We start from the raw sequence: 26,443 nt of genomic DNA, 5'->3' as shown, positions 1-26,443 counted from the left end.
TGCATTGCATTCAATCTTTGTGCTGTTTTAGCCGCTTCTTCATGGGATGTGTTGCATGCGGCATGCTGCTGCTGTTGTTGTTGTGGTTGCTGCATCTTGGAGTCGCCTGTGTACTGTTGCATCTCCTCGAGGAGCTATATTACGGCTGTTGTTGCTTGTGGGGCGCCTCTCTGGCCCTGGTTTGAATATTTTCTGTTCTGCGGTTGCTCCTGGCCAAAAACTGATGCTCATGTTGCCCCATCCACTGCTCTTGTGGCTGCCCCATCCACTGCTCTTGTGGCTGCCGCCTGCCTGCCTGCCTGCCTGCCTGCCTGCCTGTCCTTCCTGTGTGGCAGGCAGGACTACTCTCTACTCTACTCAGTGGCACTTTTAAATGAAGTTTAAGCTCTTCTTTCTTCTTCTTCTCTTTTTGTTCCATAATGCACTGCCTTTCGGTCAAGGAGTCTGTGCCACTGTGTGTGTTGCATGTGGCGGGGCGAAAAGTGTTGCCGGAAAATGCCAGAAATCTCATCCCAAATATTCCTGAGATGTTTATACCAAAAATCCTTTCGGTTTCGCTTAAATTTTGGCAAAGTTTGCCGTTCTTTAAGGGAATTTTTCCTCGATATTTGATATATTTCTTTTCTTCATTCTACAACATTTTGTTGCATCTGGCATTTATTTGGTATTTTATATGATTTTTTACTTTTAATTAAATTTATTTTATTTTATTTTAAAAGAAATTTCTAGCGACGGGCCGAAAGGCATTTCTTGTGTAGTTTTTTTTTCTCAGAGAGATCATTTCTTGGTCTGCTGACAAGATTTCAATTTGACTTATGGCCGCCCGTCGCCTAACACGATGGAAACCGTGTCCCCTCCGCCCTCCGTCCCTCCTCCGTCCTCTCGTCATCTGTCGTCGCATTTCCCTACGAGAGCTTCGTATCTGACGGATTGCCTAGCATGCAGGCGATGGCACAGCCAACACATGTTTTAGCTAAATAATTGAGATTGTTGGCATTGCATGCCCCAATCCCTCCCCCTCCCCCTCCCGAGTATCTTTCGAGTATCTGGCATTCTTCTCAACCTCTCGGATGTCATCCAAAATTGGGCATCATGCCAGCCAGCCAGCAGCCAGGCGCAGGGCCACTTTCTTCACTCCTTCCCTGCCGTCTCCTTGGAGTCTACTGCGGTTTCTTCCATGACGAAGTGAGAGATGTGTCCACTGGGAGGTAACTACGAAATCAAATATGCTCATAATTTGTTCAAATAAACAGCAAAATTCATAGTACGATAAATATTTACACTCACAAACAGACGACAGAGGAGGGGCGGGGCTACTGTTGGAAGTGGCTTCGGTTTGGTTGTGTCTTTGAATACCCTTGCAGAGGAGGGCAATATTATTCGAAGGAGGAGCTGGAAATTCTTAAAAAAGTCAGTTTGTTGCCCTGTAAACTATGGAGCAGTAGAAAAGCCACCTTGGCTGATGGGTTATTTGTGGCTTCTGTTTTATGTAGGACTCTCCATCCTCTGGTCATGAAATCGAAGTCTTTCTGCCTCGCCATTTTCTCCTTAAAAAAATAAATAATAAATGAATAAATAAATAATAAATAAATAATAAAAAAATAATAAAAAAATAAATAAATAAAAAATACATAAATAACAAATAAATAATAAATAAATAATAAATAAATAAGTAAAAAATAAATAATAAATAAATAATAAATAATAAATAAATAAAGAATAAATATTAAATCCAATATATTATAAATAAAAGAAGTAATAAATAAAATAAATGTTAAATCAAATAAATAATAAACAAAATAATTAATGAATAAAAATAATTAATGAATAAAAATAATTAAAATAAATAATAAATAAAATAAATAATAAATAAAATAAATAATACATAAAATACATAATTAATTAAATAAATAATTAATTAAATAAATACCAAATAAAATAAATAATAAATAAAATAAATAATAAATAAAATAAATAATAAATAAAATAAAATAAATAAAATACGAGTGTTAGGGTATATAATAGCCGCTTCAAACCTACCTAGATTCTTGGAACCTATCGGTATTTTTTCTCTGTTTTTTTTGTTTAGTTGTGGGTTGAAGTTTTTTCTATCTTTATCTCTATCTCTGCACTTAAGCAGACAATGAACCGGCGCTAAGAAGGCATCAGAATGATGATGACATCAACTGTCCGGCAGTCACCCACGTAGCATATGCTGTCCCTCTCCCCCTCTGGCCAGTGGCTTTCTCTGTCACACCCGTAATCGTAGGACAGATTTTTATCAATTTCATAAATTATGATTCCAGGCAACTTTGTTGCGCCCCAGTGCCCCGCTCATTAGGTCGTAAAAATCAATAAAACATCAGGCGCACAGATTTTAAGTGATTCAGATTTAGCAGCGAAAGATTGAAGTGAAAGAGAGTGATAGAAAGATATAGCGAATGTTTTAGATAAAGATGGTTATACTATGCATGTGTGTGTGTGTGTGCGTGTGTGTGTGTTTGTGGGTGTGTTGCATGGTCTTTTTGTTTGCTGTTTGGCCCACAACAAGCGGGTCTAAGGTAAATAACAACAAATTAGATAAGCGATTTATTAGCCAGAGCGAGAGATACGAGATACGAGCCACAGAACCAGACACACGATTACAGAACTAGCAGATACATTTGTATCTATGGGTGTGTGTGTGTGTGTGTGTGTGTGTGTGCTATGCAAATTACCTTTTGCCGACATTTAGAGATTTCTGTTTGCCGAGAGTTTTGTAATTTACTCTAAAGAGTCGTGTGAATAAATTTGTTGCTTTTGCTCGTTTGATTATGTTTTCGTGAATCATCTTATCGGAGCAGCCATGAATGAACGGTTGGAGGCCATGTGAATGGGAATCTATTTTTGGGCATAGATACTGCAGGGAAAGCACTTGGGGAAGGAATCACTAAAAATGGGAGATTATAATGGGAACGGAATGGGCGAATGTAATTAATTTATAATTACTATAATTCATTTTTAATGCCTCTATAAAATAGAACCCTCGGAATTTTCTTGGATTTGTTGTCTGATTTTAGTACAAATTATTTGTTTTAGCATTGTGTTGACGTTTATTGATTTCTTAAATTTTTTAATTGTGTTTGGGCCTAAGAATTTGGCCATAATTTTTTTTTATATCCACTTCGAACTGGCTTAAAGTCTTTAAAACATTTTAAAAGGCCCTATAATTTGTATAATAACAAAATTATGAAATACAAATTTTATTTATGATTTTTATTTTTAGTATCAGAAATAATTCTTAGTTTTATGTATTTAATTTGTATATTACAAACAGAAACATGTTTTTATTTGCAAATTTAAAAAATGATTTTAGTATAAAAATGCAAAATAGTACAGACGAAATTTTCTATTTCGAAATTCCATACAAAGAAGTTTTCTATATATCGAATTTATTTCCAAAACACTGCAATGTTGTATGTTCTGGAAAAAATTCTATACTACAAGTTTTCCGTATTACGAATTTCCCTTGAGATTCGCTATATGGAAGTTAGACTCTATTTAGAAGACAATTTATTTTAAAGAAATTTCCTTTATTATTGGTTTTTCTTGCTCTGGAATACCTCTTGTAAAAATAGGTCACTTTTTTCCTTGATTTTCTTTCTTATATTTTTTATTTCTGATTTCCGACTTTGAATTGGATTGGAATAGCTTGAAATTGTATTGTAAAATTCTTGGAACCTACATAAAATATGATTTAAATGTAACTTAAATATACTAAATGATGATTTATTTTTTTAATCTCCCAAAAAGTACTTAAAAATACACGCAAGTATCTTTTAATCCAATCTATCGATTGGCGCGTCTGCTTACTTATTTACCTTCCTGCTTTAATTTATTTAGCTTGCATTTTTTTTTCTCATCAGTTTCTCTTTTATCACATTAATTTGTGCTGTGCTGTGTTTGCTTTCGCTTAAAAAAGAATGTTTCAGCCTCCAACTTTTGTATATTTACACGTTTCGAATAACGAGAGAGATATAGAGAGAGAGAGAGAGGGAATCGAGTACAAGACCGAATGAACAAAGGAAAATAAACAGTGCTGTGTAAATAAGGTCAGAAAATGTACAAAAAGTTTTGCCAATTGCTGATGCTGCTGCCGCTGCCTCTGCCGCTGGAAGCGGAAGTATCTCTGATCTCTCTCGGGTTCTGTCTGCCTCTGCCCGCTCTATTTCTGTCCCTTTCTTTTCTTTCCTTAAGCCATAAAGTACTTAGTTTTATAAAATAGTTTTAGGATATCCTTTATTTGTGCCCGTATCCAAACAAAAAAAAAACCATCAAAAACATTGTTCTCTTTTGCTCTTATTATTTTTCGTTTTAGGTAAATTTTGTTCTTGTTTTGTGGTTGGTCAGACACACTTGTTAGCATGAATATGAGTCAAGCTGTAAGTCCATACAAAATTCTCATATTTATTATTGTAACTATTGTAGAACAAGAAAAGCCTATAAAATTAACAACAGTTGAAAACACATAGAGAAGGGTATGTGTAAGTCGTTAAGTCAGAATGCACAGAAATTCGCAGGGAATATCCAAACAAAGACAGAAACTATGCAGCAAAGCAGAGTCCCGTTGTGTTCCGTTCTTCCTTGGTTCGTTTTCTGCTGAGAGCGAAGCTGGGCAGCGAGAGTCGGCGTCAGGCAGTTGTTTTTGTTGCTTCGAAAGCGATTGAATGGCAAGCAAATGCATGCGAGCAGCAGCCGAAGCTCGTGAAACGACGATCGGGGGACAGCAAACAGCAACAACAAAGTGAAACTCCGCTGCGCTCGCATGGTTGTTGTTGCTGCTGCTCAGAGAACGATGTAAGAACTTGCGGGAGAGAGCAAAAGAACGAAGCCATTGCGAGGCCATTTAGTGCGTGAGAGGAGCAATGCTTGCTGATGAAACGAAGATCTAGAGATAAGACAATTGCCACTGCACGGCGCGCAGCAGCCTTTTGCCTTTAGAATTATGCTGACAGAGAGGGAAAGATGCTGGAAAAGAGTAAAGCAGACAGCGTGCCGTCGTGTTTTTCTCCGTGTAGTAAATATTGATAGGCGTATGGCCTTTTAGTCCCAATACCTAAGTGCTACTCCTGTGTAGATTTAAGAGCCGTCCGAAACTCGAGTGTCAATGCAAACAATTTTACAAATGCACAAAAATGTACAAATAGTTTTAAACATTTGTTTGGCAGACAAAACAACAAAAAAAAACAACAAAAAAAATGGGTATATAAATGTTATTGGTTCCGTCTGGGTAGCCGTCTGTTCGCTTTTCCCCAAAAATGTCCGAATGATTTTCATGGCAAAAGTCTCGTCAAATGTTGGCTGCTGCCAGCCTCGGAGAGAGAGAGACAGAGAGAGAGAGGTAGAGATATGCTAGAGATATTTGTATTTTATTTCGATTTGATTTTGCTTTGCCTTTTGTTGCTGCCTCTGCTCCTGCCTGCCTGCCTGCCCGCCCGCCTGCCTGCCTGCTGCTGCAATTGAATTGCAAATATTTGCGCTACAATTTCTCAGCGTGCCATAGATAAATAAATGAATTTTCGATTGTATTTTATTAACAGTAAATAAAGTTTCAATTTCTCACACACCAGCGCACACACACACACCAGCAGACTGTGTGTTCATTAGATGAAATGCGCCTGCCGAAAACCCCAAAGAATTCCCTGTATTTTCTGGCTATATCTTTTGTGCATTCCCCAAAAAACTAAAGAAACCAACGAATCTCCCTTGGAATCCCCTCCCTTGACTTGAAAAGTTCTTTTGGCTAAATATACAACATACATATTTACGATTTGATTTCATTTTCATGTTCCACTCGGGACAACATTTTTAGGGTGCCCCTCCTCTCCCCCCCCCCCCCCCCCCCCCCCTTGGCGGTCATAAGTCAATAGTTGGCGACGTTTTAATGGGGCTCCTTGGTCGTCGCTAATGAAATATTATGAATGATGTAGACGCCGCCCCCCGCCCCCCGCCCAATCTCCCTAGAAATTAAATCAAAATATATATAATTCATGTGGGGTTTACGACCTGTCCGGCATAGGGACTACGCCTCCTCCGAATATTTGGTGTTGCATTTGCCCGTTTTATGACCTTCTTTCCATTTTTAATGTACAAAACAACTTTTATGGTCGCTGGTCCGTCCGGTAATGTTTTATTAATTGAATTTAGAGAACAGAGAACAGGGTCCCGCAATTCCACATAGATTCATCACGAAATAAAGAAATGAAAGAAAGTTTTTCACTTTGTGAATCATTCTATGAATGATGCCACTTTATGGCACGATATCGTGACATCAATCTTGTGGCACGCGGCATGCTCTCTCTGTCTCTGTCTCTCTTTCCGTCTGCTTTTCTATTTCCCATCTCCCTCACTCCATGTGTTCTTAATCAAGTATGAAGCGAAGAGTCTCAGATGAATGCATTTCCACGGAAAAGATGGAATCATTCACTCGTGAGTGATACCACCGGTCCACTGGCAACACATTCGCCTTTCGCCTAGGGGAAATATTTAGAGAAAATTCACATACCGAAAATGTATTTCAAATGCATTCCATCTTACTTTACATTGTTCTTATTTGATCCTAGAGCTTTAATAATAAAAAGGTTATATATGTAAATATAAACAAAATAAAATAAAACAAAATAAAAAATAAAAACAAAAACCATAAAATTCAATTAAAAAATAAAAAATTAAAAATTGATAAAATAACAAAAAAATAATAAAATAACAAAAAAAAAATAAAATAATACAAAATAATAGAAAATAATGAAAGAATACAAAATATAAAACAATACAAAAATAATAAAATATTAAAAAAAAATAATAAAAAAATAATACAATTACAAAAACAAATGAATAAATCAAACTTAATACAACAAAAAAATGTTAAAAAATACCAAAAAAAAACGTAATTAAAAAATAAAAAATACACAAAAATAATATAATAAAATAATAATAACATTAAGTAATAATAAAATAAAATAATAATAAAATGAAATATTAATTAAACAAAATAAAACATTAATTAAACAAAATAAAATATGAATTAAATAAAATAAAATAATAATAAAAAACCAAAAATTAAAATTAGAAAAAGTTAATAAAGTGGAATATCAATTCACACATTAATTAAACATGTATTAAATATTAATCCAAATTTTTGTAAATGTGAGACTCTATTTTGTGGAATTCTTCGCATAAAACATACAAAATTCTGCTCAAAGAAGCGGAAACAGAAATGAATTTTGCTCATGTTACGAATTTGTTGATGAAGATAAATGTTTTCCGCTAAGATCTAAGATCACGCACGAAATAAATGTCACTTTGGGGCCATTATAAATTTGTCTCTTAATCAAAACTATTTCCCACCTACTTAAATGGACCCGAAGATGAATTTTGGGGTGCCCGAAAGGTGCCTGAATTAAGATTTTGATTTCGATTTGAATGGGTTTTTATTTTTGCAAATCACCGGAAACGGCAGGCGAATTTATGGCCCTTCTTGTGGCATGTAGCATGTAGCATGTAGCTGTTGGGTGTCGGTGGTTTTGTGTGGCGTGTATAAACAATGCAACAACTTGTATATTTTTAGTGGCATAATTATGGCCCAGATTTATGGCCAAGAGCCGACAGCCATACTCTGCCGGGGGGGAATGGAAAACCATAATATTTTGGCTAATCTGAACGGGATGGCAAGATTAATGTGGCTAACACAAAGTGGCTAATGTCTGGCTATGGGGATGGCTTTTTTTTTTCTTCATTTTTGAACCCATTTAACAAATCAAAGAGGCGCCGCTTGAAATAAAAATAATAATATGCCATATGTTTTATGAGATGTGGGAAATGGGCAAGGAGATGGTACAGTGCGGTTGATAGCGAGAAGATAGAGAAGGTCGTGTATATTGGAAAAATATATTGTTTTATGTATTCCCAATTGGGTCTTATTCGATGTATTCTCTTTATCAGAACTAAATTAAGATGAAAGTCTATAATTTAGGGCGATAAAGCTAGAGAGCATAAGCTACAGCGAATAGTGTACAGCGATTTAGATACAGCGAGTAAGATACAGCGAATTAGATAAAGCATGTAAACTACAGCGACTAAGATTTAGATACAAGTATTGCACAGAAAAATAGCCACAGCTACAGCGAGTAATCTACAGCGATTGATCCACAGAAATTAAGATAAAGCGATTAAGTAACGAGTAATACAGCGAGTAAGCTACAAAGAGTAATATACACGAATACGCTAAAACGAGCTATCTACAACGAGATTTCTACAACGAGTTCTTTACAACGAGGTCTCTACAACGAGTTCTCTACAACGAGTTCTCTACAGCGAGGTCTCTACAACGATTTCTCTACAACGATTTCTCTACAACGAGTTCTCTACAGTGGGTAAATAACTTCGAGTAAGCTACAGCGAGTAACATACAGCGTTTACCCTAGAGCGAGTAAGCGAAAGAGACTAAACTTAACCTACAGCAAGGAAACTATAGCGATATAAAATAATTACTGCAACGAGTAAGCTACAATGCGTAGGTTATAGCGAGTAAGCCTCGTCGAGTCAACTAAAGCGAGCACGCTACAGCGATAACTCTGAAACAGTGAGCGATAATGAGTAAGCTACAACGAGTAAGCTATAACGAGTAAGCTATAACAAGTGCGCTACAACGAGTTTTCTAAAAGTTCTCTCTACCCTAGAGCGATTAAACGAAAGCGACTAAACTTTTCCTGCAGCAACTATAGCGATTACAATGATAACTGCAGCGAGTAAGCTAAAACGAGTAGGTTACAGCGAGTAAGAACGTCGAGTAAACTATAGCGAGTAACCAACAGCTTTTACTATGCAACGAGTAAGCTAAAACGAGTTCTCTACGGAGTACTGCTTCACTGATCGGTTGTTAACCTTTTTATCGAATAAAGTGACTATAGTACTATATTATTTCAATTCCTGGCTATTCAGAAAATACAATTAATCTTTCCTATCAAATCCTATCCGTTGCTAAGGAAACGTATCTCTTCATCCGCATATAACGTATATTTTAGAAACGCACTGCAAAGATACACATAAAGATACAAGATGCAGACACCGCCGTAGATACAATAAAATATATTTAATACTTAATATTTTAGTCGCATGTTATTTGTCCACTTGATCTCTCTCACACTTGTTGCCCATAAAAAATGCCTTTTAAATAGCTCTCACGGAAATCTAAACATTTCGTTTGTGCCACCCCCCCCCGTGCCACCATGCCCCCTTGCCACCGCTCGGGGCAGGCAGCCTTCTGGTGCGTTCTTTTTGTTCTTTTCTTGCGTGGGCCGAGTGTTGGGGCGAGTTCGCTTCGGTTGGAGCGTGGCCAAGTTATGCACTTCTTGACGCCGAAAAACCAAAAATAAATCTTAAAACAAAACAAAAATCGAGAATAGAGAATCGAGCAGGGGCTATAGATATTGTATCTCGAAAGAGCTTAATTAATTTACGTGAAATTTTGATGATGTATTAAACGGCGTGGAACCGTGTATTCGGATGCATGTCTGGGCCATCAATTAGCCAATATTCTCGATATTTTCTGACAGGCGGACAGGCGGCACCCCTCCCTCCCTCTCTGGCCTCTAAGCCTTGTCCATTTAGCCTTTGAAAGGCTCACGTTTGACCCACTGCAGGGGGGGTCCCTCCCCCCCCCCCTCCCTGTGTCTGTCTTTGTGGCAATTTGTATGCAAGACTTGTGTGTGCCTGCCTCCTTTTACTGCGGCACGTTGCAGTCTTGCTGGCTAAACGATTGCTGCTCTCGAGTGCAATCTGTTTAAAGAGCGAGAGAGAGAGAGCTAGAGAGGGGGTGAGGGGGTGAGAGAGATCTGTCTTTGGGGGTCCTGGCGGTGGCGTGGGGCGGCTGCTAATTGTGTTTGCGGCAGCCACAATTAGCCCTCGAATGTATGCTACGCCAAAAACTAATCTCCACATCAATGCATTTTTAATCAAAAAGCGTTGCAAGTGGCACACTCCACTCGCCTGAAAGAGTTGCAAAAATAAAAATGTAATGCTATTAGCTCCCCTCTCTCCGCCCACCGCGCCGCCGCCCTCCTGCCACAAGAATAACCAAGTTTCGGGGGCAAGGGAATCGCGTGTAAATATTTTCGCACAACTGCAGTCGGAGCGTGTAATGTATTTAGCTGCTGCTACGTGCCACAACTGCCACAAGTCGAGTTAGTTTTCGCCCTTGCCCCCACAGCCCCCCCACAGCCACACAGCCAGCAATCGCAATTTGAAGTTATAATTTATTTAAGCATCCATTAAGGAGCACATATTGATGATCCCCCACAGACGACGGTGGGGGAGGGGGGTGGCGCCTCCATCCTCCTCCTTTGAGGCGAAAGCTGAGTGCAATTCGACAAACGCCCGGGCCGGGCAATTACTTTTGAGTTATTTGGCTTAATAGAAATTCAGCGAGCGTGCGGTGTTTGTCTTGTTCCAGCCATTACCTGTGCCACATGCCCCATGCCCCATGGCCCCGGAGTGGCATAAGTAAATGTTGGACTCTGTGCCGCTTTGCCTAGTCCTGAGACCCAACCAACTTGTCTCCAGAGAGGGGCAGGGGGGGCGAGCCTCTCAGGGGGGGACTCCAAAGAACCAGCGACAGTCCTTTGGGGACCTTTGGGGATCGATTATGAATTATTTGAGTTGGCCAGAAACAGAAAATGACTTATGAGGCATCCGCACAATGGACGCTGCCACAATGGCCGCCACGACACACGTTATCAATTGTTGCACAAGGGTTAGGGGGTGGCGGGGGTGGCGGAGGAGGAGTGTCCTTTTGACACTAATAAATTGTAGCCGCAGGACAACAGCAGCAGCAGCCGAAGAAAGCGAAGAAAGCGCAGAAAAACCCCCATGAAAATTAATTTTCTTCGCATTCTTTTGGGCCGTGATTTATTTCCACAATTTCCTTGATGGATTTTCAATTTCAACAAAAACCTCTATTCATATTTTTTAATAATTTATGTGCTACAAAAAAAAAAAAATAAAATAAAACCCAATTTAACCTTTAACCTTTGTGTGTTTTGTATCTTTTTGCAGGTAAGTTTCCACTACGACGAAAAAGAAAACGTAAGTTTCATAATTTATTTATTAATTACCTCTCAAGGGGCGATGAGGGTGGAGGGGGGGGGGGTAACCTTTTAAATAATTAATAAATTCGCTACGTAATCGATTTTCATATAAATTGAGATTTATTTACGAGAGAAATTGCTAATTTATTTAATCCCCCAGTTGAGCATTTTTATGCCCGCCACAAAGCAAGTGGGATGGGAGAGTGGGGGAGGAGGGGGGGGGGGGGCAGTCTCCCCTCCCCTCCCCTCCCTCTGCAGGCCAACTATTTAGACAGTTGATTAATCGACAAACGCCATTATGTTTCCTAATGTCTTTTCCTTGAGAGAGCTCCTCCTCCTCCTCCCCCTCCTCCGCCTCCTCCTCCTCTACGTGTGTGCGTCTGCCTCCTTTTGTTGCGTTGTTTTTGTGCGGTCGAGAGGGCAACCGATGCCCAATTAGGTCGTTGCTCAAAGTGTCATCAATAGGCCGCACAAATTGCAAATTGCAAATTAATTGCCACACCAATTTCGGGGGCGCCTCTTTCTCTGCCACAAAAGCAGATAAACAAAGAGGATCGATGGCTCGATTGGATATCCCCACTCTTTGAGGGGGCTGCCACACCGGTATCTCCTAATTATCTGCCACTAATTGTTGCCATTCTTTTGGGCACCACTTCAAAGCGTTTTCCATTGTGATTTAAGCAGAGTGCATGCCTGTCATAAATCCCTCTTTGGCTCCCGCTTTTGGCAGCGACAAAGGCAGGGGCAGGGGCTGTGGCAGGGGCAGGGACTGGGGCAGGGGCAGCGACTGGGTGTTGTGCTCAATCAACGCGTCACGGCGTGGCAACGATCATAGCAGGAGACACACTCTATCGTACGAGTATACGTATGATTGCTGATAATTTAAATGACACTCGAGAGGGTGGATGGAGGAGTTTTTCGCATGTGCCACATGTGGTATTCCACCGGGGACTCGATAGAAATGTGGGCCACTCGATTAGGGGAATTTAATTTTGGTGGCCATAGAATAATGCACTTTTATTCTTCCTCGGGTCCATATTTTCATTCTTAGGACTGTGTGGAACAGGGGAACCGGAACATGGGTAATGGAACAGACATATTATGGAAAAAAGATAGGAGTGTTTGGGGAGCAGTGATAAGGATTCACTATAGATGGAGCCCCTTCAATATTGCACTACAATTGCGAGTGTTTCATTTCCATTGTACGCTGTTTCTCATATATTATTCCACTACAAGAAATGCAGAGCAGTGGAACCAGAACATGGGTAATGGAACAGACATATTATGGAAGAAAGATATGTGTGTTGGACCCTAATGAACGCTCTTCTATTTTTCACTTCAATTGCGAATGTTCCATTTCCACTTTACACTCTTTTCAATCATAGAAAAACGTCTGCAGCGAGACAATATTTTAATAATTCTAAGAATAGTGGAACATTTGGAAAATGGGACATGCATAGCTGAGCAGACACAGTGGAACATATATTATGGAACAAAGAGAATGTATCAGAGCTAGTGGATCGATCACAATGGATCAGTATTAATGGTGGAGCCTCTTCAATGTAGCACTACAAATGGGGATGTTCCATTACCAGTCCAACATTTTTGAAGTCATTATTTCCATTATTTTTATCAATGTCTAATGGTGGAATTGGAACACGTGTAATAAAACAGCTTTATAGAACAGACAATAGGCCATATATTATGGAACAAAGATAATGCACGAGTGTCAGGGGATCACTGATAGTGGATCAGTATTAATGGCCCTCTTTCAATGTTGCACTACCATTGCAAATGTCCCATTTCCGCTTGGAACAGTTTCAATAATGGTACAATTTCTACAGCGAGTCAATATCCCACAATAACAGTGTGGAACGGTGGAATTGAAACTCTCGTAATGGAACAGCTATAATTAAACAGACAGCAGAGCAGAGCAATGTAATAGTGTTAGTGGAACAGTGAAACTTGGTCAGTATTCATGGAACAGTGAAATGCAACATTCACGGGTAAACAATGGAATTTTATCATTGAAGGGAGTCACTCAAGGGCTTCCTTTTTAATTGGAACAGTGGAAGTGGAACATTAAAAAATCTATAAATTTGTGGGAAAAATGTAAAAACATAAATTTGCATTTTCAAGTACCAATTTTGTTTCTTTTCCTTTTTTTGTTTGGGGTTACTCACCTGGCAACCCTCTTCAGTGGTCACCCACCCCCACCCCCCCGCTGCAACCCTCTCTCTGCCCGCTATCCATTGCAATCTCCTGGTCGCTTTTCCCTGTCATCTCTTCTCCGTCTTGCACTCAATTATGAAAAGAAATTATTAAGTGCGAGCTGCGCTAAATTAGCGCGCAATTGAGTGTGGCCAGGGTTGACAGGGTGCTTTCCCAGGGAGAGAGCGCGAGAGGCAGGGAGGGAGGGAGGAGGGTGGTGCAGGTGGTGGTGCAGCCTCGACTCTTGTGTGCAACGGCAACGTCTTCTTTGTGGTCTGCCAGCCTGTGGCCTGCTGCCTGTTGCCTCATAATTTCTGCCACATTTCTAGGCAGCATGCCCGCCTGCCTGCCACACGTTCTACAAAGTATGAGACAGGGCATGCCTGGGGGTCGGGGCGGTCGGAGGGGACTCTTGGGGCATGTTATAAATGGCGCATATTTTGTGCATTTCATTTGCGTGATTTGCCAGCCCGAAATGTGTAGCATTTTCCATGCAAGACAGAGAAAACAGAGCAAGATAGAGATACATTCTATCTCGGATGAAGGGAAGATGGACTGGTGGCAACAACAGGTTGCATGGTGGCCGCATAGCCGCCTGCCTGGACGGCTGCCAAAAGGCCTGCCCTTTTTTTTCGGTTATCAGAGCGCGCCAAGATGGATGTTTAATTGACCGCAAATAGAAACTATAAATTATGGCAGCGTTGCTAATCAGAAAATTGCTTTAATGAGCTACGAGATTCTGAGGCGAGACTCGGCCGAGTGCCACGCCTTTTGTGGCACTTATTAGTCACTCGGCGAGCCTCTGCAGATGTGTTTTTCTCCTCCCACCATTTGCCCAGAAAATCAACAGAACGAAACATCGTATTCTTTGGTTCTTCTGCGAAAGTCGCTGAGCAAATAAACAAAAGCCAGACGCAGACGGAAGTCCATCAGGCGGCCAGGCAGGCGGGCATCCATCCAGAGATCTCACGCGATGGTAAGGGGTCCTCTACCCTCTCCCCGAATGCAAACATCAGCTAAATATTTATGCACGGAGCGGAGCTAAAGATCAGCCCGCCAACCACTGGAAGATCATCCGATCATCCGATATTCAGATTCCACAGATCTTTCGGATTGTGTATAAGATATTCATTCTACTGTTGTTTTGGTAACCTTTGAATGTTTTTCTGTTCTTGGGGGCAAAACCGAATTGAGATTGGGATTTGGGTTTCTTTTTTGGGGGGGCTTTCTCTCTCTTGCCCTCTTTCCATTCCATTCCGTTCCGTGGCCGTGTTCCGTGTGTGTTCATTATGCGAATCAGTAGACCAAATCAGCTCAACATCATCATCGAAAAAGAGCACAGAAATAGTACTAGTCGATCGAATCAAAGAAAAAGCCATACTACGGTGGGGACTTATTTCTTTCACTGGCTGTGGGAATAAACATCTGCTTTTGGGCATTCGTTTCATGGAATTTACTCACTTTTCGGTGGAAGAGAAAAATATATAGGAGGAACATTCCAGGTAGATGGCTGTGATTGCCCCCGATTGGGGCATAAACAAAAACAGTGGTAGGCACTTTTGAAACTGCTAAGCCTGTCGCCCTTTAGGGAAGGTTCGTCTAGGAGATTCCCTAAGCTAAGCCACTCTGTGAAGGAGAGATAGAAATAGAAGAAGTGAGGGGCAGTGACCCCTTCTCAAGGCAGTAAACGCTTCATTCTTAAAGCATTATTTTATTTTAACCAAGCTAAGCTACTCTGTGAGAGAGATAGAAAGGGAAGGAATGTATGCGCTCAAGGATGGAGAGAGGGAGCCACAGTGATCCCTTCTTTAAGCAGTAAGCGCATTCATTCTTATAGCATTTTTGTATGTCTAACAATGCTAAGCCACTGTGTGAGAGGGAGTAAAATTAAGGGCAGCCACGGCGATCCCTTCAAGCTATCATTAAAACTCTTTGTGCCTTTCGAAACGAATGCATCCGGGGTAATTGCCACAGCGCATCAACGATTGAATTCATCAAGGACCTGGGAATAGTGGAATTAAACGGTGGAACAGTGGAAATGGATCACAAGGGTATTTTATTGGGTTTTAGCTGTAATTGCCACAGATAACCGACTAGTGGAACAGTGGAAATGGATCAGAACTGTGTTTTATTAGGTTGTATGAATAATTGCCACAGATAACCGACTAGTGGAACACTAAAAATGGATCATGAGTGTGTTTTTATATTGTAGGAGTAATTTCCACATAACACCGACTAGTGGAACAGTGGAAATGATACAAAAAAATGTGGAACGGTGAAACTGGAACACTTAAATCCGATTTCCTTGCCTTCCTTGTCGTGGACGGGACAGTGGAAGTGAAACGTCTCCGATTGTCTTTCCCAAATGACATTGTTTATTCTATTGGCTTTCCCTCGCCGTCGATCGCGTGTTGCAAGTGCCACTGGTGCCGCACTAGTGCAGCGTCGCACTAACCCACAAAGGCAGTCACTCAAAAGTGACACGGATACGCGCTAAGTGCCTCCAATTGCTGTCGATCGTCGTCGGTCGAGTCAGTGATCTCAATTCAAAGCCGTCACGGACAGAGTTTTTCGCTGGATGTGCCCGTTCCTCCGCCGGAATTGAATTATGAGAAATTTGTGTGGCCTCCGTCCGTCCGTCCGTCCGTCCGGGTGGATGGATTTGTGTTAATTACGTTCCGTGTCGCATGCAGGCGGACAGGACAAGTTTAAAGCGTTCAACCTGTGCTCCACAGATGCGGGATCTCTAGCCCCAACTTTCGGAACTTTTCCTGCGTGGCGCCTCAACTCGTGTGAGTTTTTCACATTGTTTGGCATTTTATGAGCGTGAAATTAAATTAATTAAAACTACACGACACGACGTTCTCGTCTGCACAACACACACCATGCCACACCATGCCACACCATGGCACACCATGCCGCACCATGCCCCACCATGCCACACCATGCCACACCATGTTCTGGTGGAAGGAGCGAGAGGATGAGCTTCTCCAGCTGCTGTCGGAGGCTTGTCAGACGTTGCAGCAAGCGAGAGATTGTTTGTGTTTGTGCCTCGTGTCCTGATTTTCTCCATTATTGTGTGCGTGCGCCGTGGAGTGGCAGGCGCCGCGGCAGGATGATGGCCATGGCAGCAGCCAGTCAGCGATTGCAGTATCCACTTACCTGCTGCTGTAGACCAGGCTAATAGCTGCATTAGGCAAGTGCCTTTCGCTCTCTTGAAAATGTGGATTTATATATTGAAAAACGTAAAACGGTGGGGAAAAAAAACCCCACGCGGTTCTGATTGGATTTCGCAATCAATTCGCTCGCTCGCTGTAGCCATAAACTAATTTCCAGCTAACTGAGTCCCCCCTCTGAGTCCACCCACACACCTTTTAATACCAAAAAGCTGGCTTTATTCATTTCGTGGATATTCTCATATTTCCCATATTTCCCATGCAGCCCAGAACTCAGAGCCCAGACAAGCGAAAGCGCTTTCAACTGCAAATGAACCGGATTAGATTTCAGCTTAAAACCAGAAAAATAAAGAAAAGAAACGAGTAACGGCCAACAGAGTCGGCCAGAGGATACCCACTAATAAAAATGCCACTGTTCCATAAGCAGAACATTCGTTTGCGCGAATTGGAACGGTGGGAATAATGGAACATACTGGATTTTGCTGTTTTCAAATAGTTTTTGCGTCGAAAAATTATGGCACTAAATCTGCACTGGAGATTCTGTGCTGCTAAGCTACTCTGTGAGAGAAAAAGTGGAAGAATGAGAGGGAGAGAGAGCGTACGAGTCATGGGGGATTATGACATAGGTGGAAAGAATCACACGTGTGGATTATAAGAAGGTTGCAACAGAACAGAACAGATTATATATTTTATTATAAAAGGTCTTCATAACACAGGGTGTTCAATGCAATAAATTATGTATATATATATATATCAGGGGTATTCCTTATTTCGTTGTCACATCCCACAATATTCCACAATATTTCCTGTAATATTGCAAAATCTCTTCTTATATCTGGAAAAAATAGTGCCTCAATGTCCTTAAATTTGTATTTCTTTGTGAATTTCATTCGTTTTCAATGAATTTCTTTGAGTTGGTAGAGAATATCCTTAACTATCCACAGCCCAAAGCTGGGGTTTATGTCTAGAAAATTATGGATGGTATGGCATCTGGCTTTCCAGATGAACAATTTTTGGAAAGTTTCAGCCTCTAGATAGGCCATAATTTCGGTACTTGTATGGGTTTTCATCAAAGAAAATCCCCCAAATCGTTCGAGGCCATTCGTTTATGAGAAATTTGCACACCCCATCGTTATTACAGGGTATAAAAACATATATGGCCAGCCATTGAGCTAATTGCAGGCATCCCAAGCACCGAGTGGCCAGGATACGAGTCGCAGGGATATCTGTGAGATCTGTGTAAGGATGTAAGGACTTAGCTGGTTGGCTTTTCGGGTCACAGACAGACACACACACACGCATGCATGCACGGATACACAGATACACAGATACACCGATGCAGATACAGATACAGATACAGATGCATGCATGTCAAAGGTGCAACAGCTAAAACATTGACCATTCAACATGTCAGCAGCGGCTTAACTTGTTGCACGGAGAGAGAACATCAGAGCAGAGCAGAGCAGCAGCTAATCTCGACTGTCTGTCTCTGTCTGTGGATGCAACTGTTACGAGCAGGCGGCACACACCTGCCATCTGACTTGTGGCTTATGGGAGAGACCACCGACCACCGACCACCGACCTTATGTCTGGGCGGATGACAGGGAGAAAAAAAAAAGAACTTAAAGCTTGCTCATAATTTATGTAGCACCTGGAAAGTGCAGCACGTTAAACACGTTTTCTGTCAATTTAATTTGTAATTAGTCACGGCTCTCATTTAAAGGCCTCACCTCGGGGCCCGGCCCAAAGAGAGTTTTCGCTTCTTGGCCTCGTAATTGAAATTGGCAGCTGGTAAAACCCGCAAGACCCGAGACCCAGGTGGAAGCTCCGCTCCGCCGGCTACTTGCACGTGATTTCATTGCTAATTATTTTGTGTGTGTGTGTGGGGGGGGGAGTGTGGTGTTGCGGCTTGGTCGACCAACCGAAAAGTGTCATCATCCATCTAGCCCCATGGCCCTGATGGGACAGACCGAATCCTACGTGCCTCAAAATTCACTTAGAGCTGTCTCCGGCTCTTCGGCTTCTATTAATAGCCGCATGCTAATCAGACATTAAACATCCAATCCCCATCCCCATCCCAATACTCCCCCTTCTCTTAGACCACAAATTTGCATAATTTCCTTATTTGCTTACATCTTCTTAAGAAAGAGATGAATCAAGCCCCAGCCCCTGCTTGATCAGAGCCCAAGCTTGAGCTTTGATTAATTATGGGAAAAACCCTGAGAAACGATAGAAAAAGGCATCGCGTCAGCATTAAACGACCTTGGCAGAACAAAATTGAAAGTTATAAAGTATTAAAAATTAAGTTTCCTTTCCTTCCTGCCGTTTTTTTAGGGTACAAACAAGAATCAGATTTGTCAGATTTAAACACGAAATTATTTCCAGTGTTTAATCTTGTGTTGAGAGAGGATCATACTCGAGCCGATAAAAGCTCTTCTTCTTGATGTGGCTGAGCGCCAGAGAGAGGTTTATGTCTGTCCATCCTTGTCATTTGCTCATTTTTGCGCTCAGAGAGGAGGCAAAGGTGTGGGTGTCTTGTCCAAGTAATTACGTGGCGACGCGTCTCTCTCTGCCTGCAAACGAGCAGAACGCAGAATGTTTGCCATCTCCTTCTAGCGCTTGTCACTCTGAGTGCCGATTGGCTGGACCCTCCCCATATCATCCTGCTCGTGCCTGCTTGGTGAGAGAGCGCTTACTGGGAGAGGAAGCTTACGCTCAGAGAGGATCGTAAACAAAAGCTGTGGCCGAAAGACGAGTGCGAGTGAGAGGGAGATGTTTGCCCATGAATGGCGTTTTGTAAACAAATTTGCTAAGGAAAAAAGCTGCATAGGGAATTGGAAGTCACCAAAAAATTAGTTTTTTTTGGCTGGTTTAAAGGTAAAAAATAATAGAGGTTGTTAGTGAATAGAAACCCAACATATTCCAAATTCTTTGAAGGTATCGGACTTAGATTCATTAATGTTTTTGAATGTTTTACACTATTTTCTGTGACAAAATTTGTTTCTCCAAGAAAAAGTTTGACTACCTTTAAAATGTTATGTTTTCTTTGAAGAAACCTCCCAGACATGTCTCTTTTTTGGGGTGTTTTACGGCTGTTTTGACCCCCAGTAAAAACTATCCGTTCCCATGATCCCAGTGCCAGGAGAGACACCACGGTTTCCCCTTTTGAGAAACGAGAATCATAAAATAGTACAAGTTTCGTTTCCTCCACACAAAAACCAGAAGCCCATAAATTTGCACATGTTTTAGATGTGAGCAAAAATTCCCATGAATAAAAAGAAAAACTTCAGAAAAGACTTTGTATATTATATAATTTCATTCAGGCTTAGTGGCCCCGTAGTGGCAGTAGTTGCATGCCGCCAGTGTGTGTGTGCTTGTGGTTGTTGGGTTTGCCGGCCGGCAGTCGATGGCCGACAGCCGACAGCCGACAGCCGACGGCCGGTTAAGCCGTCCGACAAGTTTTTCCACTCGCCATTTCAGGCATGAGCTCATCATTACCATCTGTAAGCCCTCCGCGATCAGCTGTGTGGGTCTCCACTGGAACACTGGAATCTCTACAAAACAGTTTTATGGCGGGAAAGACACGTTTCGCGGCCGGGAGGGGGAGGGGTGGGGGGGTGGGGGGGGCTTATGTCAGTCCCAGTGCCCAATGAGAGACGTTTTTGAAGTCATTAATTTGACGCTGCTAAATGAGAATTTATGTGTCTACTGCAGGCCTGGGCCAAGGCAATTTCTCATGCACAAACATTTTTCAACGCCTGACAGACAGAGCCAAAACACCAGACCGAAAGACAAGACCAAAACTCGTTCTTCTCTGCCCCCCCCACCCTCTCTCTATCCGTCTCTCTCTCCTTCTCGGTGGCACAGATGTCATTAACACACGCTGCCCGGCATGACCAAAAAAAAAAACCACAAAAAATTAAACAAGAGAACCAAAAACAGAGGCAAATGAGAGGCTGGGGGCCGAGAGACCCTCATTACCCCGGGCTTAGCAAAATTTATTAATAACCGAGTCCGAGTTTGTGGCTCGCTCGTCTACTACGTAAAAGGATTTCTCGAATCCCCCTCCCAAAAATGGCGTATCTTTAAGATGTACCAAAGTACAGTGCGTGCCAGAGTTGTAGAGTCGAATTTTGCTATAACGAAGTTTTCTATATGACAAGTTTATTTCCATCCCATAATTTCCAAAAAATGAATATTCGAAAACGAATGCTAAGAATTTTCCATACAACGAATCCCCATTGAGATTCGCTCTATGAAAGTTCGTCAGTAGTGGAAAAGTTTCCCATAAGCGAACAGGGACTATTTCCCACCAGGGATTCAAAGGGTTTCTATAAGAATTACTCTATAATTAAGCGAAATTTGAAAGAAAATGTATCTAGAAAACTTTTTTGTGTATCCACCATTCTACAGATATGTAAATCTGCTTTGGTATTATGATATATAAGGATATTATATACGAATTCGTTAATATCTATCAAGTAAAGCCCCAACGATAGTTACGATCTATGTACTACATCTTGCTGAATGTATGTATACGGATTATCATCGCAATATTCCAATAATCAGTAAATATACATAATTCCATTTTGAAGATGAATAATTTTCAAGAAATATTTATCGCTTTTCAAGCTCTTAGATCCGATAGTCTTATAGTTTTGTCACGCACTTTAGTTGCGTGCCCCACGGCGAACGATTTATGTGTGTTCGAAATTCGAATGCCTTAAAAAGTTTTCGTTATTAATTTCTAGAACAATTCGCTGCTGGATGAAATCCCAATTTGGCAGAGTTTGAAGAGCACTTGATCCGATCATTCCATTCCTTACAATTTGCTGCTGCGATTGTTTTACCGACGGCTGCTATTCTTCGTGGCTGCGCATTCAATTTCACACCAAAACGAAGCTCATTTATTGACAGTCAAGGCATGAAATAACAGAGCGAGAGAGAGCAAGAAAAAACAACGAAAGCAACAAAAAGGCTTCAATTCAATTCTTGGGCTTTGTTTGCGATTCTTGATGGTGCGCGAACGCGCCTCTTGGGCTGCCTTTTGTTTTTGCTTTTTCCATGGGACTTTTTTCGTCCGTCGTCTTTGTCTTCGACTTCGGCTATGGGCTGCCTCTGCGTCTTCAGTTCGGCTTTGGGCTGCGGCTGCGTCTTCACTTCGGCTGTGGGCTGCGACTGCGTCTTCAGTTCGGCTGTGGGCTGCGACTGCGGCTTCAGTTCGGCTTTGGCTTTGGGCTTCGGCTTTGGGCTGCGTCTTCGCTTTAGCTTCGATGTCTTCGGTTTTGCTCTTGCCTTTTGGGTTGACAGACAGCTTCAATCTTCGGCTACGGCTGCGGCTTCGTCTTCATTTTTTTCCTTTGCCTTTTTTTTTTGTTCTTTGTCTCTCATTGTATTTGCTGGTTTCTTTTGCCTTTTGGGTTGACAGCTCAATTGCTTTGGTCTGGTGCGCAGTCGTAGCCGCAGTTCAAGGCCGCCCCTCGCACACTCTTTTTGTTTTTGCATGTAAAGAGAGGGAGGGGTATTCTCGGGAAGAGAAAAAGTCTCATCTGAATGGGGAGAACGTGTGTCTGTGTGTGTGTGTGTGTGGTGGCCATTTGTTTAGCTCCCATTTTTGCTTTTGTTTGCCATCTGTTCGGGTTTTTTGTTTAGAGTGGCACAATATTTATTCGTGTACCCTTAACAGAGAGGGTATTCCATAGAAGCAACCATAGGAGCATGCCATGTTCCTCCATCCATCGAATAAATGTATCTGCAGGCAGCACGGCAAAAAACTTGCCACCAAAAGTGGAAGGAATCCATCAGGCAGCAGCCAGCCAGAGAGGGTGAGGGGGGCGAGGGGGGCCTTGTTGAAAGAAGAGTCGGAAGAAGTTATTACTCCAAATATCATCAGGTGTTTTCATTTAATTTGCGAAAAATGTTTGTCTGCCGTCAGTCAGATTCGTTGCTACGAATGGGGCTGCACCCAGCACACAGACTGCCACATGTGGCAGATAAAAGTGATTGAAAGTGCTGCCCAGACAGCAGCAGAAGGAGGAGGGAGGAGCCAAAGGAGCTGCCGCAGCTGCTGGGGGAAAAAAAGGCGAAATCACATCAAAACGAAGGATTGTTTTCCCCTCCCCCTGCTCCACCCTGCTCCCCCTGCTCCTAGTATTATTCATAAGCCAAATTAAGACTCGTTTCCTGGTGGAAAACCAGGCTTAACGTTGCAACTGTTTCAACGAATGGTGCCACATCCAAGGCGGCAGTCATTGGATCTTTGTGCTGCATGCAACCTGATTGGAAAATCTGTTGTGCGTTGACATTTTTAATTACAACAGCCACGTGATTTTGGTGGGCAGGGGGGAGGGGGGTGGCGCCTCCTCGCTAAATGATGAATGGATGGTGGGCGCTGCAGCCGGGCTTTGGCTTTGAATTTCGTATGCAGCATGCAGCATGCAGGAGGCAGGAGGCTTTGCCCCAAAGCCAGGCGAAAGTAGCAGCATTACACGCCCACTGGCACTCCCCCTTCCGGGAGGCGCTTGGATCAGAATGCTAAAAGGCAAAAACCGTCGAGAAAGAGCGGGAGAGAGAAGGGCACACCCACAGAGCCAGAGAGAGGCTTTTCTCTCCCTTGCCCCCCCATGGAAGGGGCACCCAGATGCATCTTCGGATTCGGGGGAAGCGGCTTTCTGGGGCGGCTTTTCTGCTTTTGTGCTGCTTTCAACACTAATGCAATTTGATGCGGCACAAAACCACACGCATGCACACTTGCAACACATGCAACACAGGCAAGAGACTCTCAACAAAGCCGCCACCGCATCCTCGTGGGGCAAATCCTTAACAGAAAAGGATTTTCCACACACTTGCTCGGCACTGTGCGGCGTGTTGCATAGTTTTAGGCGTTGCAGGGGGCACCAGGCACCAGACAACGTGCAACGTGGCAGCTCTGAGCCCGGGGCGGGCTCTGTTCTTATCATTCTTATCATTCATCCGTTCAATAGATCCCCTGCCGAACGTTTGCCACCGTCAACACAAATTTATGCAAATGCCGAGCATTTCGCTTTTCAATTTCTGTCGACACCTCCCACAGGGCCGCGCGTCTTGCTTCTGTGTGTTGCAACAAGTCCTGCCCCTGGCCCTGCCACTGCCACTGCCACTGCCTCTGCCTCTGCCACTGCCTCTGCCCCTGCAACTTCTTGGCGTGTTTTCCCAGCGCATTAAGAGCCATCCGCCAGCCAGAGTTCTTCCTTTTTCCTTTTTTTTGTGATTGAAATATGGGGCGTCGTGACCCCTGACCCCACTCTCTATTTACTTTCACTTGTCATGCACAAATCTGCACAATTTCTTGGCTGGATTTCGTTATTGTTGCCACAGACATCGCACCCCCCCACCCCCCTCCTTGCCCCCCGGCCGTGCCTCTTCTTGGTGTCGCAAATCTAAACGATTTGAGCTTTTTAATGCGATTTGCGTCTGTGTACGATGCAGTCTGCCTCCACCCCGGAGTCCTTGGAGCCCCCCCACAGATACTTGATAAAAAAGATAGAACGAAGGAAATGCCTGCTGGATGTGTAGTTTGTCTGTGGCAAATCGATTGATGGCACTGTGGCAAATCTGTTGACTGTGCTTAAAAATTAGGGCCATTCCATAATCTGCATTCGAGAAAACTTGAAAACTTCTTATTGGCCAAATATTTGGCCAAGAGTTTTGCTGTTGAAGGAAACGCCCAAAGGGAATGCTTGTAACAAACAGAAGGGAAATGTTTCCGAGATCTCAAAGACTTTAAAAGAAGGATTAAACGGTTTTTGGGGACAGACTTGTGTGATTTGCCACTCTATGGCAGCCACAATTTTGAGGGTAGAGGAAAACAGCAAATTGAGAATCATAGAGAATGACCACAGCCACTAAATTGCCAAATCTCATCCAAATCGGTTCAATATTACAGACAGAATGAGGAAAAAACCTGCTGTTTTGGCTATTTGAACACCTGGCTTTCGCACAATATTAATGCCAGAGCAGCTCATTGTTGATTGGATAGATTTAGGACGTACAATCAGATCAAGTTTCAATATATAATGCCCTGCTCCGGGTTTTTAAAGATTTACGTTTAAAAATTGAGTTCTGCGTGCTCCGATTTTCGCCACTTTTTGCCATGGAGAGTGTTTCCTCCCCAAATTGTTTTCCGATATTTAATTTGATAAAAAATGTGATTTTCATTTGGAGGAACGCAGACGATAATCTTCACTTCCCATATTAAAAAATAAGTCCATCGATAAGGAAAGGTGACAAGAAAAGAATGGAAGAGACGCAAAATCTGTATACACAAATATTCTTTTCATCGAACCGAAAGAATATTTCAGCAAAGACATTATATGATACAAAAAAGAAGACGAAAAATTCGCGAATTAAGGAACAAACGATGTATTTTTCACCTATCGCCAGCTATTGATAACGATATTCTATCTTCTTTTGGTTTTTTTTGGGTGAAGTAAAATTTGAAGTGTGATTGGATATACATTTTATTGAATATATTAATGTATATGTCACAGTACTTCCAATTGTATATAAACTCCAATATAAAGTTATATACATTTAAATTTATATTTTGTTAATTTATTCATTAATTATGTGGCATAATACAATAACGAGAAACATACGAGAGGCACTTTCCTAGAGAGAATTTGTTAAAGAGAGTCTGAGGCCGACAGAGGAACTTCGATATGCTCCTCTGAACAGCAGGGCAAATGCGCAGGGTTGCTGGGGATCGATAACTGATTATCGTTCGTATTTATGCCTCAAGTCTAATTACTTTTTGAAAACAGAAGCTCATTGGCAACTGGGTTGAAATCGTAAGAATCTTACGATTTGCCAAAACCGGAGCACGTACTTTTGCGATTTGGCAGTCAAATCGCAACGTTTTTGCGTTTTGCGATAACCAGAGCAGGGCTAATAGATTAGTATTACATAATAAGGTGTGGGAGGGGTGAGGTGGGGGTAGGGAAGTGTCAGTAGTTGGTAGAAGGGATTGATGATGGTTGGGTGGTGGCGACTGCCTTTTACCGGGTGGAATATGTGTCTCGCATTATGTGAGTCGCAATTCAGAACATTTCAACTGGTTTATTATTTGTTTAAGTAGCTTGTTTTTAGATATTTCATACTGTTACAAGATTTCGCTACAAGGCGGGCCGAGCGGATGTTCCTTTCTGGTTGGAGGATGGTAGAACGATGTGGAAGGCAGCAGCCAAGGCAGAGCAGCTCTCCGGTTCCGTAAAGAAACCCGTAATCTTCTTTTAGTCTTCCCGTTTCATTGCTTTTTACACATAATCTCGAGGTTACAACTTTTCTTTAACTCTCCTTTCTTCAATGTGTTTTCTTCTCCTTCCTTTTTCGTCCGCTCAAGCCCTGCCGATCGAGATGGGATCCAACTATCGATAGGCCGGGTCAAGGGCTCTAAGGTGGCTATGCTATGGATAGATATGGAATGTATCTATGGAAAGAGGCGCCGTCGGGACATCTGGTCTTTCCATCTCCCAGTCCCGTCCCCCCAGGGACATGGAAATGTTTTCCATTCTCGAATGAAACAAAAGTTTTGCTTAATTAATCATTGAATTACAAAAGATTGAATGATTGAGCGAGTGACTGATTTATTGTTTTGAAAGATGCCATCGATTATGCAAATTGATTGATTGATTGAATGATAATTGCACTCATGACCAGGGGTTCAATGCTCCAGCCCCCCAGCCGAATGACTCAGCGGCAGTGGCAGTGGCAGTGGCAGCCACCTGCTCATTAACTTGCCACCTCATTGTATCTGGGAGTCTGTGCCGTATCTGTATCTGTATCTGTATCTGTATCTGTATCTGTGTACATGTGATATCAGTGCCAGGGGCGCATCAGGGGATAAATGTTCGCTTGATTTGCTGCACGATTGTCGTCACAGCTGTTGCAGTGGCA

General features: G+C 42.2%; 1 protein-coding gene across 3 annotated transcripts in view; it reads left to right on the top strand.

Annotated features, from left to right (window-relative positions):
• The window catches only part of heph (polypyrimidine tract-binding protein 1 heph), a 173,994-nt gene that overhangs the window by 16,455 nt on the left and 131,096 nt on the right, over positions 1 to 26,443 (top strand). For 2 of the 3 annotated variants that reach the window (XM_033383690.1, XM_033383712.1), the window contains one exon: positions 11,092 to 11,121. Coding sequence is in view for 1 of the 3 variants with exons in the window: in XM_033383681.1 (XP_033239572.1) it covers positions 4,410 to 4,421; positions 11,092 to 11,121 (42 nt within the window). In the remaining 2 variants the exon portion in view is untranslated. Of the gene's footprint in view, positions 1 to 4,405; positions 4,422 to 11,091; positions 11,122 to 26,443 lie in introns of those variants that run through there. The other variant, XM_033383681.1, reaches the window with a different exon arrangement.

The sequence above is a fragment of the Drosophila pseudoobscura genome, chromosome 2 (assembly GCF_009870125.1).
Source record: "Drosophila pseudoobscura strain MV-25-SWS-2005 chromosome 2, UCI_Dpse_MV25, whole genome shotgun sequence".
In the NCBI taxonomy this organism is placed as follows: Eukaryota; Metazoa; Arthropoda; class Insecta; order Diptera; family Drosophilidae; genus Drosophila; species Drosophila pseudoobscura.
This window is presented reverse-complemented; position numbering and strand designations above follow the sequence as displayed.